Below are 19,423 nucleotides of genomic sequence, written 5' to 3'. Positions count from 1 at the left end.
CACAGATGTCAAAAAGCCACTACTTCTGCCCACAACACAAACACATTAAAATGCCCCCCACCCCTCCCAAGCAAAATAAGTAAACAAAGTAAACAGATAAAGATACAAAAGGCGGCACACCAGGGAAGGTGGAATACCATAACAACACGTAAAACATATTGTTACACTATTCCACCCACCTTAACTGTGAACCCTTGGGTGTAGCTACTCCGTAGCCTTTGGAGTCCAAGTTGCCTCCCACTTTCATTGTGTCGCATGGCTTGCGCTGCTCGGTGTATTCATTCATGGTGGACTCCAAAAGGAAGGCGTATTTCCCTTTGGATTTGCGGACCCGCGCCACGCCCTCAGCCGTGGTCTTGGTGAAGACTGTGGGCTCAGCGGACTTCATGTATCCCCACATCTTCTCATAGACGGCGATTTTTGACCGCTGTGGGGTTTTGAGGGGGTTGGAGGTTCAAAGGTAGATTTTGTGTGAGAGACAGGGAAGATGGAGAAAGCATATCCGCATACAACACCAGGTAGAGAAAACATGGTGTACAAGTTCAAAAGATGGCATTATTGGTTTACTCGGTTTTAAAAATTTACCATATTCTTTCTACAAAGGATCAATATGTGCAACTGCATATATAGTGTGCAGGCGTGGAAAAATGCGGTAAAGTAGGTATGCTTTTTAATAGACATACACACAATATATTATGTTTATCAATTAACAACATGCAAAGTGAGTGACAAGAAAACAAATCCAAATCAAATCAATATTTGGTGTGACCACCCTTTGCCTTCATAACAGCATCAATTCTTCTAGGTACTCCTGCACAAAGTCAGAGATTTTGTAGGCATATCCCTAATTGTATGATTAAACAATTGTACCAAACAGGTGCTGTTAATCAGCAATTCAGTATGTAGGTTGAAACACAATCATTAACTGAAACAGAAACAGCTGTGTAGGAAGAATACAACTGACCCTTCTCTAAGCCACAGCCCCCTTAGTTACTGTTGCTAAGCCCGACAAACTGTCGGACCCGTCGGACTTTTATCAGGGCGCTGCCACCGTCTATTACTGCACTCCCTGGAGAAATATTGTCTGATTTTGGGAAAAAAAATGATCTTTGAAAGAAGCAGACACAGTTTTGCAGTTGCATTGAGCATTTGAAGGTTGTATTCAACCTTTGTGATCCAACTGGAAAAAAATAAAGACTACTAAAGCCTACCGATCACTGAGTAAAAGTGAACCTGGGTAGGTTACATTCAGTAGTAAGTTAGCTAGCGTTAGCTAACTAACATTACATCAGAAACAATCCACAGCCTACATTTTTCTGGATTTGTTTTAGGTTTTGGAAAGGGAATAAATTGTAGTTCTCCTTTCATCCTATCTGGGTAGTGATTCTCACTATTACAAGTGCCCCAGGAACGACCACATTTGACCATATTTTGGTAAAATATGGCAAAAAACAGATGGAAAACGACCCCTTTTCCATTAGAGTCAATGGAGTGCAGCCATGAAAGTGTCGGACCTCAGTTAAAGTGAGTCCTTTACTGCACTGTGATTGGCCAGCTGCATATTCGGGGCGTGGCTTAGCGAAGGGTCAGTTGTGTTAGGAACAGCCAATCTTGGCTAACAAGTAGGGCTGTTGCGAAAACCGCAAAATTGTTACGACAGTGCATTTGTTAGTTGTTAAACCTGTATGGAAGCCCATTTTGCTCCGCACCGCTGTGTGTGCGTTGCTGTGGTATGTAAATTGACTTGATAGACATGCCCTGAAGGTGACGATATGTGAAAAACTACTACAAACTACAGAAATTATTTTGCTCGGCAATGTTGTGTAACTTCGACTAGCACCCAGCAGCTAGCTTGCTCAGACCGTAAAGCTGCTGTTAGCGGCTCACTGTGCAGTGAGGTGAGATTCACAGACACGCTATACACTATGCTATCTGGCACAGAGGTTTCCAGATGTGCTGTCCAAGCTCTTTTGAATAAGCACAAAAACACAGGCAACGATGAGGACAGTGGATGCAGTATCATGCATCAGGAAGACATATCATGCTTACTTCCATCCATGCCATCAGCTCAGAGCTGCAGAAAACAGTAGGACCCCGGTACACCCATCTACTGTTCGGAAGTCTGGTCAGAAGTGGCATTCATGGAAGACTTGTGGCCAAAAAGCCAAACCACCGACACATAAGCAAGGCCATGTGACTGAACTGCAAAGAAGCACGGGAACTGGGGTGCAGAAAAATGGCACCTGGAGCTCTGGACTGATGAGTCAAAATCTGAAATATTTGGCTGTAGGAGAAGGCAGTGTGTTTGGCAAAGGGCTGAACAGCGATACAAGAATGAGTGTCTGCAGGTCAGAATGAACGATCTCCTCAATACTGCTGAGTTCCTTCAAAAATTTTGTGCAAGTGTACCTAGAAGATTTGATTGAATCTCAGGTAATATTCCATTTACTTTCATTTCTTCGTCTGTTTTCTTACCTCAAAGCCTGTGAACTTCACCTCTGGGATCAATAATGTTTTATCTTATCTTTTTACATCCACCCCTGCAACCTCCTTACAAATTGGGCGCAATACAAAAATGTGTAACTTTGTTCAATTGGAACCTTGCCACTATACATCAAGAACAGCAATTACATTTCCCTAAAATTAATACAGACTACATAACTGTAATTTATAGGACACAGGTTTGCCGTGGAGACCTGCAAAGCTCCCTTATGTTTCTGCAAATGTTTAGAAGATGGCGAGATCATGACCTTTACTCTGGTGTGTAAATATGTGAGTGCCACACCGGTTCCCCCTACCTGCTTGAGAACAGACCATTAATCCCAGTAACAGCAACTCACCCTGAAGAACTCTTTGGTCGAGCCAGAGTCCAAAGTGCCGTAGGCAATGTCTGTCTGCTTCGCCAGATCCTCTGCGCTCTCAATGGGGGAAACCATCCTCTCCACAGTGAGGAAGGCGGCCAGGTTAGCCGTGTAGGACGAGATGATGATGAGAGTGAAGAACCACCATACTCCTCCAACAATTCGACCCGATAACGATCTTGGAGAACGAAAGGAGGGAGGTGGAGGAAAGTGGAAGAATATTGCAGGGACAGTTTGGAAGGATTAGAAGGCAGAGGATAATGTAGAGCATGGACAAGATAAAAATAAAAGGAACAAAAGGAGGGAATTGCCATATTGACAAGTAGAATAGGGAATAATAAATTATTGGAGTGGTGTAGGAGGTAAAATAAGGGTAAGGAGGAGAGGAGGAAGAGGGTCAGTGGGGTAAGATAGAAAGAGATACCAAAACAGTCAGTCAGTGTTGGAAAATACAATGACAGAATATAAGAACAACAATTAGACAACTGTCAGCAATTACAAGGAATGAAATGTGACTGTGTAAAGCATGGAGAGACTAGCCACCACTGTGGAAAATGCTGATTTATTACCACAAGATGGAGCTCTAACAACACTTAAACCTGCCAGAGCTGTATTTACCCCTCATTAGTGCAGATTGCCTCATAAAAATCCCACAAGGTTGTGTTGACTAGCTCTGATAAAGAAAAAGGTTGGCTACTTTTGTCCCCTTCTCTCCCTTTTTGTTTATTGGTTGGATGAAAAGAGCTGCAGGTCCCCCGGCCAGCATAGCGGCGGCACTGTTCTTTTCTTGTTTGTTCGCTCAGGGGAGACAGATAGCCCGCTGCTCAGGAGCAGCAGAAGGTCGTGAGGAGAATCTTAAACCGTAAATGCTGCATTGAGGAGAACAAACAAGATCTCCCCTCGGTGCAAATCAAACAGCGGAGAATACAAAACCCTCAGGCCTCCTTGTCAGATGGAGAGAGAAAGAAAGAGAGAGATGGGGATATGAGAAGGGGAGGAGAAAGGCATCTGCAACAGTCAGGGTTTTTTTGGCTGGTCTTGCCACTGTGTCTTATTGCAATCTGAGCATATTCGATTGTTTCCAGCATACATATATTACAAAAAAAAAAAAACTGTTTACAGGAAGGTTGGCAGCATCCTTTTTCTTAATTAATCCCACATATAGTGAATGATATGATAAATGCCCAATAGCCAAATGCTCCAGCGCTAAAAAACCTTCTAAATAAACATTTAGGGTACTTTATTTTAGCAAATAAGTGGGTTCTGCCAAGACAGTCTTACACAGAACCGTCACTCTACCCACACTGTCGGAATCAGTGAGGAAACCTCCGTTTTCTCGGTCTGTACCGATGAAAGTGCCTGTAGCGGCTAAGGCAACTTCCAATACAGAATGCTGCAGTAGAGCATGTCTCCACTGCACACACAAGAAGCTTTGCCCATGAAATAGACTTACTTGATGTATTAGCTCTGGATTTGAATACAAATGACTTTCTCTCTCTTTTTCTCCCCACATTCCATTTTCCTTCTCCTTGAGACGATGGAGTATTTCTGTGGCTTTTTGAGCACAGAGAATTTAACTGTAAAATAATGACTAAAGGGGCGGAGAGTGTGCATAATAAGATGCATGGATGAGTTCTATGCTCTCACTTCTCTCTCCTGCATTATTTCCTTTTCCCACCTGCCAAAATCCCTTTATACTCTCTATCAGACCGTCTCCATCTTTCCCGGTCTTGCTTTTTTTCCAATGCGAGCAGCAGTGGATTGTGGGAGTGGAATAAGGGGACCAGAGAAGGAGTGTCTCTTTGCCATCCTTCCAACCCTCTGTGCTGTGTGTTTGCTGGCTGATACCACTGACTTTGATGCACAGTGACACACTGCTGTGTCTTGATGGGCCTGCAGTAAACAAAGCAGAGGGGGGTGCTTTGTGCTGGGAGTTTGGGTTATTTTCATGCCACGTCAGTGTTTTTCTCTATTCACCTTGAATTAATGATGGGAATGCACAATGCTAATAGATTTGACATCATATGAATTACAATAATAAAGAGTAGCCTCATGGACGGACTGATCATTAGACTTTTATAATAAATATGATTCATTTTCATCCACTTCTAATAAGATATGTGATATAAGTTATTTGAGATAATCTAATGTAAAATAGGTTGTGTATTGTAAAAAGTGTAAATGCAATAAGCTACAGCTTCAGCAAAACAAAGTTTTGTGTAATTACTAATGCATTTAAATGTCATTACAAAATGTTCTGGGTCCCATGTAGTCCCGTCTAAATATGTCATGTTGTGTTTTCATACTCGAGAGAATACATTTCTTTAAATATCACAATAAGGTAATGAAAAAATATATTACATTTTGTGTCAAATACACAAAATCCTGTTTCAGTTTGCCACAGACCTTTTTTATCTGGCATTCATGCCCACTTCTCAGCGTGATTGGCCAGCTCTGCTGAGGTGAGAAAGCAGTGAGGGTTTGAACTTATTTTTCTAGCTATCTTTTTCCATGTGTACAACAGAGTGCAACACTATTAATGTCTCCCAGGAGAGACCATCTGAGAATGTGTGCGGATATCCCGGTATTAAAATGATATCACATCTCCCCCTCTCTATGACTTTTCACTCCACATTTGAGTGTGTCTGATTACCGACGTGGTCAGACAACACATCGTACAAACCATTTCTGTTTGAGCATCACCCAACCACTAACCTTCCAGGAGTTCCTCGCGCAAACATTAGCTGTGGGCCAAGATTGAGCCCCCTCGCACATTAAGTAGAAACTGAAGTCCTTAAGAAGGGGCTTCAAGATTAGGCAGCAATGCAGGTGTCACCGCGATGAACCTAATGTTTTACCTGATATTGTGCATGTAGTATTATCAATTTTACTCAAAATACTTCATACTAATTGTCACACGATGAACCTGACGCCAAGCTGAAGCCCTGAGGGTCAGTCGCCCACCATTGTTTTTTAGTATGCTTAGCGACACTGACTGCATACAGTATGATGCAGTATATGTGTATCCAGTAGCCATTGTAAATATAGGGAAAGTAAACTGGAAAAAAGTTTCTAAGTAAGGGAAATGTTAATGTCAGTGTTGTGTTTTTAGCTCTTACAGTTTTGAGGACAGCTGAATCACTGCATTTCTAGAAATACATGTGTCTGTCCAAGTATGGTCATTACAAGTGTTTTCGTGCAATATAAAGCTCTGCAAAAAAAAAATTAAAATCGAAAAATATTTGACTGCAGTTAGATGTTGTGAAAAACGTTGGGGAGAACTTGACTGTAATGATGTACGGACTCAGTTTTCCCACGAGTGGGGGAAACAAGAAAACCAGACTGGGAAAGTATTAGAACAAATAAAGTGGAAACAAAACAGAAATTGGCTCCAGTGTTGGGGGAATGGGATTCTCCGCAGCAGTCCAGGAAGCCTCAGGGCATAAAGAAAACTAAATGTAGAAACAAAAAAAAATAATTTCAGCTATTATACAGCAATTAGTCAGCACTTTTCCCTACTGCTTAACTCACTTAAATTGCTCACTTAAATTGATTTATATTTATAAAATAGGAGAGCTCTAAAAAGGCTGGCATAGTCCGCATGTTGGGTGGGTGGCATTTCTGCACTCATCTGCAACAATTTATGTAATTAATCTTCAACTGTAAAAGAACTGAACACAACAGAGAACCTTAAAGTTATTTTCATATATAGAAAGGAGCACCGGCCACACTGAAAGCTAACCAATTGTAGTTTATCAATTGAATCTATTACTTTACTCTTTACCTCAAAAAACAAGGACCTTTTCCCAACCTGAACTCATATTGTCTGGCCACGTGTTGATCCCACAGAATTTTATTTCAAATAGTTACAATTTCTGTATATACCAAACAAGACAAACCGAATTAGTGTATGCTTCATATCGCTTCAAAAGGGAATATAGAATAAACTGTATATTGTATGTGATACTGACATACAGTGTGGAATAATGTTTATTTTCTCAATCTGAAGCCACTAAAAAGGGCATTTAAAGGGTAAAAAGTTTTGAGGAGGTCAAAGATAAAAAGAAACAATCAGGCAAAGTAAATCTCTCAGGATTAAATACACTATCAATCACGTTAGTATCAGTGACCACCAGTCTGCAAACCAGCTGCCATACTGTGATGTGAAGTAGCAAACTTTAATGCGCTCACATTCCCAACTTCCCTCTTTTTTTTCCTTTGATGTGGGGGAAAAAAAAAAATGGAATAAAAAGCTGCTGTCAGAGATGATTTGGTGCAGAGTGTGTGTGCAGGTTTTTCCACAGGATTTAGGGGATGTTTGTGGGACAGATAGAAAGAAATGGGGGCAGAGAAGAAAACACAGCAACATGAAGTGGAGGAGGTGATGAAGTTATAGGCATAGGGAGCGGGATAGAGGGGGAGAGCTCGGACCTTGGGGAGCCTAAATAAATGAGGTGGTGCTAGTCGGCTCTCAGGGTGATACCTGGGGCGAGACCACAATATTTGACTTATTCATTGCAGACAAACTGTCACTCCAATCCCTCTCTTTGCTCCTACCTATTTTCTGTCCTCAGCCTCCCAGTCCACCTCAGCTGCAGACCTGATATAATATTTCAAATCTGTGTATTACTGTAAGCTCTCTAATAACAACCAGAAGCAAAGAAAGGTTAGGTATAAATCAAAGGTTGGGGTGGAATAACCTGTACTCTAGAAGCTCTTATAATAATTTCAGTATAGCACTAATAACATCAGTAAAACAGTCATGTAATGTGGCTCCTCTTTTTAACAGAAATACTGATTTCTTTCACATATTATTTCAAATTATTTCTCCTTTCCGTTTCTTTTGATCGCTGTTAAGCTTCAGACAGCAAGACTCAACTCTATATTCTCTTGACTTCTATTGATGTTGCTTAACTGCAATCAAAAAAACTGCAGACTGTAAGTAAATTGAAATGGGAGCAGATCACAAAAAGGGGGTTTGTTACTAAAATATGATCAAATACACAAACGGCATAAAACAGGAAACTTAAGATAAAGGCTAAAGGCTGTCTCTAATAGTCTGTTTCAAAATATTCTTCTGTATTTAAAGACCATAGACCACTATTTGAGAATTTAAATACTTAATCCCTTCATGATCCCTTTAACTGATGTCTATCTGCCAGCTCATACGGCAGCCCTGGCTGCTGAGAAAGCCTGTAGGGTGGGGATATACCATCAAAGATGACCCGGACCCCTTTTAGCTTGGGTATCCTGCGGATCGCCCTGCGTGCAGGATGTCCTGAGGAGATCTAACCTGTTGATAACATCTCTGTTAGCCCCATATCATGCCTGCCAACCTTGAAGAAAGGTTTTCCTCTAGATCTTTCTTTCTGTCTGTTGCTTTGCATTCACACTTTAAACAAGTCCACTAATTTCCTAATGAGCAGACTTAACTTAATGTGTGTGGATGTATAGCCATAACATTACATAAGAGGTGGAGCTGAGGCGACCGAATGAAGCCTGGTTTCTGCTGTTCACCTGTGAAAGTTTGCACCTGTCACATAAGCATCCGCATTCTTAATTATGCATAACTTGGCCTTAATATAATATTAATCGGTGATTTATAGCATGGGATTCACTCGCTTTTGGAGCCAGCCTCAAGGGGCCATTCGATGAACTGCATTTTTTGGCACTTCAGTGTTGGCTTAATTTTTCAGCACCAGATGTTGCCGCTTGGTTTAAATACTGCTTATAATTTTTTTAATAAAGTTTATTATTAGAAGTGACATAAAGCGGTTTGTTTACTTTATTAATGTGAGTTTGTTAAAGAACAAAACTTTCAGCAGTTCAAATTGAACCCAAATCTGGTATTGAGCCTTGCAAGAGATAAAATAAGATGATTGTGTGAATTTTTCAGACTTTTCTCCAATCTTTTTTGTGAAACACTGTTTAGTTTGACATATTAAGGCCTCTAAATATAGTTGAAATGAAGCACAAAAACTCAGGCATGCACTCATGATGTCATGAGCAAAAGGTTACACGAATAAGAATTTCAAGGGCAACTGGAGATGTTTGTTTTTTATTAAAGCTACCTACTTAGCAATGGCTACCACAATAGACAAGCATAAAACACTAAATTGGCTCTTGACTTTGAAGCTACAGACCACCATAATACATGGACACACAATCAGAGCCTCTAGCAATGCCCATAATTTGCAAGAACAGTGCGACAAATCAACTGAGTGTGACGAAGGACAAGCACCGCTGACATAAGCAATAAGTGAAGCAGCAGAACAGCAGTGTGTCAGCTGGATAACAAAGCTAATTGACATTGAATTAATACAATAATGAGAATCTTGCAGATAGACCACTTGAAAGTCATTTCTCCTTTTCAAATGCAGCTTTTGTTGGCCTAAATCCACAGCTCAAATGAAAAGTTATGCTTCATCTGTAGCCATCAGGAAATTTGCCATCAGTATGCACGCACTCTGAGCTAATCAGGACTAATCAAGCCCATCACTGCATTCTCATTAGCTCGCCAGAGATGTGGCAACTATGACTCATCAGAAGAGACAAAGATAATCCATCTGAAGCAATGAGACGGAAGTGACTGACAACACCTGGAATTGCCATGACCAATTACACCTGCATGGAGTGGCAGACGGCTGCCTTGATATTTATGTTGATATTTTCTGACTTGTGATGCAGTGACGTGACATCCTGCTGTCTCAGGAGAAGATACCAGAATAACTTAAGTTCTATTCATCTGGGATTTGTAGTCAATTAAATGACTATCATGTAACCATTTCATTTAAGCCCCCCCCCCCCCATCTTCTCCAGTTTCCACGGAGACATTACCATTGGAGACCAGGATATTAATCACTGAATTAATTATTATGGGGTGTCTTGAGGGAGCAGAAGGGGGCATTAACCCTTATTAAGATAAAGAAAAAGAGGGATACATTCTGTGCTATTTCATCCTCTGCCTTTCCTGTTGGAACCGTGTCATGAAATTAGTAAAATGATATGAAGAAAGGTAAAATTACACATCACTAAGAGGGCATAATCACACGGAGGAGACGCGACGAGAAACAGACAATAGATTAATCTAGTAAAAAGGAAGAGTAGGCTGATCATTATTTTAAGTGGTGAAAGAAGTATTCAGATCATCAAGTAAAAGTACAAAAATACTACATTACAAGTAAAAGTCTGCATTTAAAATTTCACTTAAATATAAGTAAATTAGTATAAGCAAAACAACAAAATGTACTTCAAGTTTTAATAGTAAAAGTATTGGCTATGAGAGGCATACTGTTATTGGATCATTATTAGCATTACTTTCACATTGTTGGTCAAGGTGGAGCCAATTTTACCTACTTCACATATTTTTGGGTAGTTTAATGTGTAACAATGGATCATATTTTACATGTTCTTATGGTATCTTATGTGCTAAAAACTTCATTTGAAAAGTAACCAGCAACATAAGCTCTTCAATAAATGCAGTGCAATGAAAAGTACAATATTACTCTCTGAACTGTAGTGGGGTTGAAGTATAAAGTAGCATAAAATGGAAGTACCTTAAAAGTACATGTAATGTTCTTCCACAACAGATTGTTTGTAACTTTAGCCTTCTGGCAGTAGTTTATGGATCGTCTTGTTTCACGTAACATTAAATCTCATTTGTAATAAATTCTGTGTAATCATCTGTGCAAATGGCCTAGTTCCAGACCTCTGAATCACCGCTCACATCTCCATTAATAAGGAGGGCTTAATCCTTATACAATGCAGTAATTCTACAGAAACATACTGCTATATCACAGTCATTGATGGCTATTTTGCTGGGATTGCAACCCCCTGGTGTCCCCCTGTTAAACAAAAAAATGCAGCAAATGTTCCCCAGGTCAAATGTTCTATGTATCTTTCCCTGGATCAATATGTGGAAGTCACCCACCTTTATGTACAGTATACTGGTGTTACACTAAACCTATGCCCTCACATCTGTCGGCAAGAACTTTTTCTTTACTTTAGACATTGAAAGCTCCACAGTAGCTTAACGGATTTTTACATTTCAAACAGCATTTGAAAGGTCCATCTCCCTTTATTCTTTTGTAATTTGAACTGCAAAGATACCTTTACCAATTTCTTACAATCTCAGTTTATATCAAGAGACACACCTGCTGGGAACATACAACCCTGGAAACATAGGCCCCCTAAGTCTGCCACTGAGACTAACTCTTACCTGCTATTTGTTTGACAAGTAACCTTTAGCTCTATGGCAACCTCCTGTCTACACCTACAACAAAACCAGCTGAAGGCCAATTAAAATTCATTTGATGCCAACTGGCATGACACTTCCCTTAATGTTGTACAAAGACAATGACGTCCAGTCAAGAATGTTGCTACTAGTTTCTGCCTTGCTTATTGGAAAAATGCAACAAACACCGGCAGCTGCTGTGCCATTCATCATAAACTTTGGCTTTAAAACTTCATACAACAAGACCCAAACAAAGAAGCGCTGAACGCAAAATAGGTTACCTGTGTTGAGTAAGCATGTTTAGCTCAGTATTGGCCATCTAATGTTAGCTTGCTTCTTGCTCTAGCTACGACCTACGGGAGGTTAGGTCCGACTGTCATTAGTTATGAAAAGATGAATGAGAGTTTGTTTGCTTGCCAAACTTGTGGTGGTCGATTAATGTAATCATTTACGTCCCGCTGGCTGCCATCGGGTTAATTATTAACGCTGGCTCCAAACAGTTCACAGTTTTATTGTTGATCATGTAACGTTGCAGTTTTATTTAGTTAACATTACACTGGGTTTGAGAGTCTGGGGAATGTGTTGACTTACAGTAGTTTATAAGCTGTCATTAATTGCATTGCACATTACATGGTTGTGCTCTGTAAGTGAAAAACAGGTTACAGGTTTAATGTTGATCATGTAATGCTGCAGTTTTAGTTATAACGTTACACTGGTTTGAGAGTCTGGGGGATGTGCTGACTTACAGTAGTTTATGAGCTGTGACTGGTTGTAGACGCCTTGTACATTAGGCTACATGGATGTGCCCTTTAAGTGAAAAACAGGTTACAGGTTTATTGTTGATCATGCAACGCTGCGGTTTTAGTTATAACAGACTGGTTTGAGAGTGTGAGGGATGTGTTGACTTACAGTAGTTTATGAGCTGTGACTGGTTGCAGACGCATTGTACATTAGGCTACATGGATGTGCTCTGTAAGTGAAAAACAGGTTACAGGTTTATTGTTGATCCTGTAACGTTTGAGAGTCTGGGAGGTGTGTTGACTTACAGTAATTAATAAGCTGTCATTAATTGCATTGCAGATTACATGGTTGTGCTCTGTAAGTGAAAAACAGGTTACAGTTACAGAATCCCTTATAGCTATGCAGTTTTATAAGCAGCCTGGACTGAACGCAGCAGGTGATACAACACTCATTATAACCACGAGAGACTTGAGACTTGACTTGTGAGAATCTCTGGTGGGTGGGCTTATTTATGTATCTATTTTTGCTGATTGAGGAGATAATCAAGCTCTTTAGGCTTCTTCTGCCCAGTGGTTAGTCTTTCTTTACCCCTATGATTTTGTTAGCTGACGGCTAAAAGACTGTAGCAACAGTATCATTCTATGTTTTATTTAATAAGATGTTTTTTTCTGAAATACAATACATTCTACAACTGCATTATCAATTGAAAGCTCAAAACCCTCTTGTTCATAGTTTAACCTTGCAAGCTTGTTTGGAGTTGCAGTTGCACAGTTGAGTTTTTTCTTCCAGCAGAAATTCTGCAAGAGTGGACAATGGAACTCAAGCAAGAACCAACCCGAACGAACAGATCGTAAGTAGCACATACAACTCATTTAAGAGTCTTTTCTTCATTCTTGCCTGATCATTTTGTGAATGAGCCTACAAATGGAGCGCAACATTGTAGCCTTGTTTGGCAATATTAGGGTTAGGGTTAACCCAAAACAAACAAACCTCCTGGATGAAACTTAAACCTAAACCTATCAAAACCTGCTCATATAAGGCTACACTAAACTGTTTCATGCAACAAAAACACTGGAAACACAGCTAAAGTTCTTATGTAATCCTTTTGTAGTGGATGAACGTGTAGCCTCTCAAAAGAGACTCTGTTGCATTCAGGCTCCACCGTCCAGCCAGCTCGCAACTGTAACACATGAGTGAGCACTGCGGCCCTCGGCCCAAATTCGTCCCATTCACCTCTGCCCTTGTCACTCCCTCCATGCCGTCTAATCTCCCCTGTGTGAAGGGATTTGCATGTTGCCCTGTCAGGCTAAACTAGAGTGGAAGCGCTCCTGAGCTCTGGGGCTCTGTGCTGATGGATTGGGAGAGGGCCATGGGATTAGTAGTGACAGGTGGAATGCAGTGGGGACCACAGCCAGAGACAGAGAGGGTTGAAATGTAGACTTTTCATTCTGATGCCGGCATTGTTGTGCGGCTCTTAAGTCCTTATCTGCAGTACACAGGCAGAGATGTGGCGGGCAGGGGTGGTTATGGTGGTGGGTGGGGGTGGTCTGCACATATGTGAACAAAGCAAGTGTACTCCTTAAATGAGTGACCTTAATCAAAGTCATAGGCCCACTATAATCTCCTCTATAGGTTGCTTACGTGAGGCCAGGCTATAATTTCGAAGGCGCTCTAATGTACCTCGGGATCCTCCATCTTGTGTGTGTCTCTGTTCTCCTCTGGTGTGGGGGAGGCTGAAAGATACAGGCTGGTTTGGTCCTTCTTTCATCTCCTAAAATCTTACCAACTCTATTACATTACAAGGTCCATAAGGGCTTAAAGCAGATAAAAGAAATATTATATGAAAGACTTAAAATAACTGTAGGAGCCATTTTAGTAGTAGCTTAAAATAACCCAAACAATCCATCTGCTGGAACTTTAAGCTCGACAAAGCCATTCAAACAGCTAATAAAGGCTTTACAGAAAATAAGAAACCATTAAGAATTATAGGCTTTATCAGTCTATATGTTTCAGCATAACAGTAGACGTCAGCAGAGAGAATGCCAATGTGTGATGACAGACAGCAAGCCTGATCTTTGATTGACAAACAAAGACGACCAACCCTTAAAGGCTGGAGGGGAACACAGCGAGACAGTTAACTGTACAAGCCCCAATTTCTCCACCCTTCCACCAAAGTACGCCATGCTTACTGGACACCAGTCTGCTCGTCTGAAGCCCAAGGAATGCTGAGTTTGAGTCTCGTAAATTTGGCCAAAGGGAAGAGAAGTCACAGACACAGTGAAAGACGACACCTCAAAAATGTGTTCTCAGTGAATCACACAGGTTTCTTATTATGGAGCAGACAGCGAGTCTACAGAACCATGGTCGCTAATGTAAATTGAGCTCAAATACACAGACATGAGACGCACAAGTGTGAAGCCACAACTGCCAAAGCTGACAGACACCAACCTACACACAACAACCTAATTCCCTTACAAGCAGACAACATAGTGTATGCAAGTAAGACACTGAAGGACAATATAGCTGGAGAAGAGATAGAGACAATGAAATCAATACTTGCAGAGACACACACACACACTCTCCTTTACACAGACACACCACATACACACATTACAAGTGAGATGGCACTGTGCACGTATAGGTATACACACAGCATTAGCAGCAGACAATGTAGTGCAACACACAAGACAGAAGCTAACAACTCAAAACACAGTACTTGATACTTAAAATCTCTATATTATTCTTTTCAGCTACAGTCCCCAATGCGAATTACCACTGGTGTACAGCAGGTTATGTGCACTAACTTACTTAATTGGCTATAATTGGTCAGATGACGTACATCGAATCATCAGTGGCAGATGAAAACCTCATATTTCCAAAATGTGAATATATGACAAACTAGTAATGGTTCAGCATTTTAGAATTACACAAATTCATTTTCTTTACGAGAAAGTAAGATAAAAAGATTCAATCTCATGACTGTGGGTTCAGAAAGGAGCTAGAGATTGGATGTTTTGGCTTAGCTTAGCGAAAAGACTGAAACGGAGTGAAACAGCTAGCCTGTTTTAAGTTTGAATACATGAGTGCCAACACCTCTTAAGTTGCTAGCGGCGTGACTCCAGGAATGGCACCATTGGTTGGTCAGTCCGCCACTTTGGTCTAGGCTGAACATAAACTCTAAAGCCATCGTCATCACCATCATCATCATATTTATATGTCCAATACTTTGGTTTACGACCAAATACCTGTAAAACAAACATTCCAATCAGCCTCTGTTGTATTTAGTGTTTAGTGCTAATAAGCATTTTACCTGCTAAACATCAGCATGTTAACATTGTCATTGTGAGCATGTTGGTATGGTGATGTCAGCATTTAGCTCTAAGCACTGATTTACAGAAGATATACAAAAAGAAACATACACAGCAATTTGTGGGAAATTAACATAATAATGTTGGAAATATATCTTGGGGAACAACAGGCTGTGGCAGGGGTGGATACTGTCTTTTAGTAACAGCTTGTATCATTTGTTAAGTTTTTCTCTGTTTGTGTACAGAAACAAACAAGACACCCTGTTGACTAGAGAGTTTTAGATGTGTTGGTAGATGTTTATTTAAACTTTATATGGAGCCAGGCTAGTTATTTCTATCTGCTTTCAGTCTTTAAGCTAAGCTTAACATATAATGTACGGACTGCAACTCTGCACTTACCACACAGACATGAGATAAATATCAATCTTTCCATCACACAAAAAGAAAGCAAATAAGCTTGAGCTATTCCTTCAACCACAATGCATTTTTTTTCCATCTTTGGGGTCATATTATCTTCTTAACCAGCACAGAATTACATAATTCAGAATTTTAATTTAAGTCAACACTTAAATTAATAATAAATTATGAGGTTTTCACATCGTTAAGTGCCAACAACAATCCACCTTTGAGTCAATAACAAAAGTCACAACGTGCAAGAATTGGGAGTATTCAAATATTTTCATGGTTTATGATGGAAGCTGCAGCTTGAATGTGAATGTCAGCTGCGACTCAAGCTAAGGACACACTACACAGCTGTTAGGAATGGGAAAATAATACAAATCAAACAGATAATTTTCCATCTGCTGTTGCACAGATTAGCTGAATTTGGAAACTAGTGACTACTGGTTTTTAGTGTTAATTACTTTTCAACATGATTAACAACGTCAAGATTTAGCATACTGATTTGGTTATTTGCTCTTTTTCACTGTTACAGGCTATTGCTTGTCACAGTCACAAGCTTGTGTCAATCCAACATGTTTGAAATACTGATGAAGGTATTAACTAGATTGGCAGGCAAAGGATTTTAGTACTCCATAGACTGTAAATAAAGATGGACGACATGACGGCCACCCAAAAGTAAAGCCAAGAAATCTCGTTCTGGTGGCTACGCACAGTAAATGCCAAATACATTTTTCCCAAAGATTGTTTCTGTCATTTTAGGTAGTTCTTCTCATGAAGTGCGTGTACATTTTTTGGATTTAATTAGTTATTTGGCACTATAAAAAGGGTTTCACATAATGACAGCTGAGTCTTGCTTGCAATTGAGCTGATCACTAGTGCGCAGTCTGCAAATGACATCACCAGCGCAAGATTGCAGCGCTCATATCCGGAATATTTTGTAAGTATACACAATTAATTGAAATCTTATCGAAAATTGTAACATGGTCTACTGCAATTTTGTGTGTCAAAATACCAATAAATTAAATACTGTGGTGCTGCAGAGATGTCCTGACCTACACACCATTTTCTACAGACTTAAGAAAACATTTTTGTTTGGTATGGATTGTTGCGGAAATCACACCACAATAATTTAAATATGTTTTTTAAGGAAAATGAATATTTTTACGTAAAAATTATCATTCCTTCAATATCAGAAATCGCAATATCAGCCAAATTACAATTCGCAATTATTCACCCCTAAAACAGCGGGAGGAAGTAAAGACAGTTGTCATCTATCTTAATTTACAGTCTATGGTCCATACTAACACGGACACAATCCAATCGGACATGATGGTACATAGTAATTATTATTGCCATAAAAGTCATGTAATGTGTCCCTACTTGAGGACAAAAAACTAATAAGTTAGACTTTGCAGCAAACATAGTTTGTCTTACCTGGGGGAGATGTCACAGCCTTGCTGCATGAAGGCGCCTAGGGAAAACCAGAGGGAGTTGAAGATACCAAACTCATTGGGGGGCTGGTCGCTTGGCTGACCGTCGGTACCCTCTTCGGGCTCCTCGGTGTGCCATTCATACGGGCTGAAGCGGCTGACCAGGAAGAGCACCACGCTCACGCCGATATAGGCGAACACGATGCACATCCAGATCTCGTAGGCCAACGGGTCCAGGAAGGAGAACACCCCTGGTTTGGATTTTTGGGGTTTTTTGATCATGATGGAAATGCCCAGCGACATGAAAGGCTTGGAGAAGTCGATCACCTCCTCCCGGACCAACGTGATAGTCAAAGGGGCCACAGCGATTTCCGCTTTCTGTAGGGATTTGGATAAAAAGGGAATTTGATTAGTCATCTGAATGAGCCTCTCGGAGTGCAACTCTAAATCCAAATGATGACAGATAAACAAATGCAAATGGTGGATCATCTCTCTGAACTGGGCCATGCAACAATCAAACATCACTTAGTCACAGATATGACATCAGCCAGCCAGCCATCAGTAAACAACACAACAACAATTACCCCATTTCTTTTCTCCTCAGCTCATGTCATTTTATCTGAATTTCTCCCTTGACTGAACAAATCTCAGACCGATCAAGTTTAGACGGCGGCTGAATACATCTCAGAGTGATCAAGTTAAGACAGAGGGAGAAAGAAAGAAAATTGAAAATGAAATTCTGAACCCCTCTCTAAAGCTGAGAGGCTTAGCTGGGACTCCGGGAGAATCAGCAAAGAGGATAAAATAATGTGTCAGAAATATATGCTTACAGCACAGGAAGGCAAAAATGGGATACAGCCACCTCTGAGGTCTGCAGCTGTGGAAGTGCTCACTAGCTTGCTGAAAATCCACAAACCAGATTACAGTTAGTGATTTAGCAACACTCGTGACCTTGTCTGCCTGGCTTGGGAGCAAAGGGCTTAATATCAGCAAGAATTTAAAGTTTCATTACGACCATCTTAAGGAGGTAGGAAAGGAGAAAACAGGGATGAGGGAAAGAAAATGAAAGAGATTTAAGTTCTTTCATCCTCAGCAAAATGCACTAAGATGACAGCCTCAGGGCATTTAGTGTGTGCTAAAATACATGGCAGGTTAAAAGGAGGCAGGGCTTTTGTGGTAACGTGAGGCTTTTCAGGGAGAACCGGGAAGAAATGAATGGTCTCTAAGCAAAGTCTTAGACTGGAAAATGCTGACAGCTTCCATGTCCTCAGACGTTGCCATGAACGCTGTAGAAAAAGCTACCAGCTTCCCCTATGCCCCCAATCACACACTCAATAGTGCAATACTGGCTATTCACACTGGTGCACAGAGTATATTTTCAAATGCACAAACTCATATACATACTACTACGGTATTACTATGCTTGTGAGGGCCTTCCACTAGCATTGCTATTTCTTTCCAGCACACATATACCATTAAGTTATGATGTGGAATATTTTAGTTTATCTTGCATATAATAATTACTACAAAATTATCATAGACATCTGCATCAGATGAAAACTATGACTAGAAAAGAACAAATAAATCCTGCACACCATTGATAACTGGTGATAGCCCATAATAAAAATGCCAATTAGGGGGTGCCTGTTTGTTTTAATAGGCTATGTATATGGCACAGCTGCTGTTTGTCTAAATTAACTTTACCAGATGAAGCTCTGAGGATTGAAATATCGTAAAGAAAGTAAGTGATCGACAGTGGTATGGTTACCTTGACACATAATGCCTTTAAGATTATGTTATCAACATAATGGGGAAATATCTTTTTAATCTAACCTGCAATTTTTTGCCGCCACTTATTTCACATGTTGCCCTTACTAAAGCATGACAGTGTTTAAGTAGCCTAAACCTAATAATACGTAAGAAAATGTTTGAGGGGTTATCACAGGTGAATTTAGGATATACAGGGTTTAATGTGAAGCCTTCCTAAATATTAAGGATCTAGTGAGCTTTCTACAACATTTTTTGACAGGATATGACCAAATGAAACTGTAATTTCTCTGATCAGAGATTAATGTTATCACTCACAATAAAAGTTAAGTTAGTAAAAGTTAATTTATCCATTAGTTTATCCATGTCATTTATTGTCTATGATGAAGTTGTAAAGCCTTTAGTTCCAGGTACATAAAGAACCCACAGATTACAATGATGCATTTGTTGCTTGGATTACTGTTCCGTAATAAGCAATTATATTTGAAGCTTTAGAATTTCTAATGCATTTTCTTACTAGATTTTTCTGGATCTGGGTCTTGACTGAATCTATTCACATAAACTGTTTCTTTAATAACCCTGGTTACCCTGAAAAAGAAAATGTGCGATATATTCATATTTGAAGCTAATAAGGGACTTTGAGAGGTAGATAAATGGAAGTAGTCAAAAACACAACTTCTG

At 40.1% G+C, this 19,423-nt stretch overlaps 1 protein-coding gene across 4 annotated transcripts in view; it reads right to left on the bottom strand.

Moving 5' to 3' along the window:
- Positions 1 to 19,423, bottom strand: part of gria4b (glutamate receptor, ionotropic, AMPA 4b) — a 134,749-nt gene that overhangs the window by 9,031 nt on the left and 106,295 nt on the right. For all 4 annotated transcript variants that reach the window (XM_046039786.1, XM_046039787.1, XM_046039784.1 and 1 more), the window contains exons 11-13: positions 16,980 to 17,353; positions 2,841 to 3,039; positions 180 to 427 (exon numbers count right to left, since the gene is read on the bottom strand). In XM_046039786.1, coding sequence (XP_045895742.1) covers positions 180 to 427; positions 2,841 to 3,039; positions 16,980 to 17,353 — 821 coding nt within the window. The remainder of the gene's footprint in view (positions 1 to 179; positions 428 to 2,840; positions 3,040 to 16,979; positions 17,354 to 19,423) is intronic.

Source organism: Micropterus dolomieu, linkage group LG23 (assembly GCF_021292245.1).
Source record: "Micropterus dolomieu isolate WLL.071019.BEF.003 ecotype Adirondacks linkage group LG23, ASM2129224v1, whole genome shotgun sequence".
Lineage (NCBI taxonomy): Eukaryota > Metazoa > Chordata > Actinopteri > Centrarchiformes > Centrarchidae > Micropterus > Micropterus dolomieu.
The sequence above is the reverse complement of the archived record's forward strand: the minus strand, read 5'-3'. Positions and strand labels throughout refer to the sequence as shown.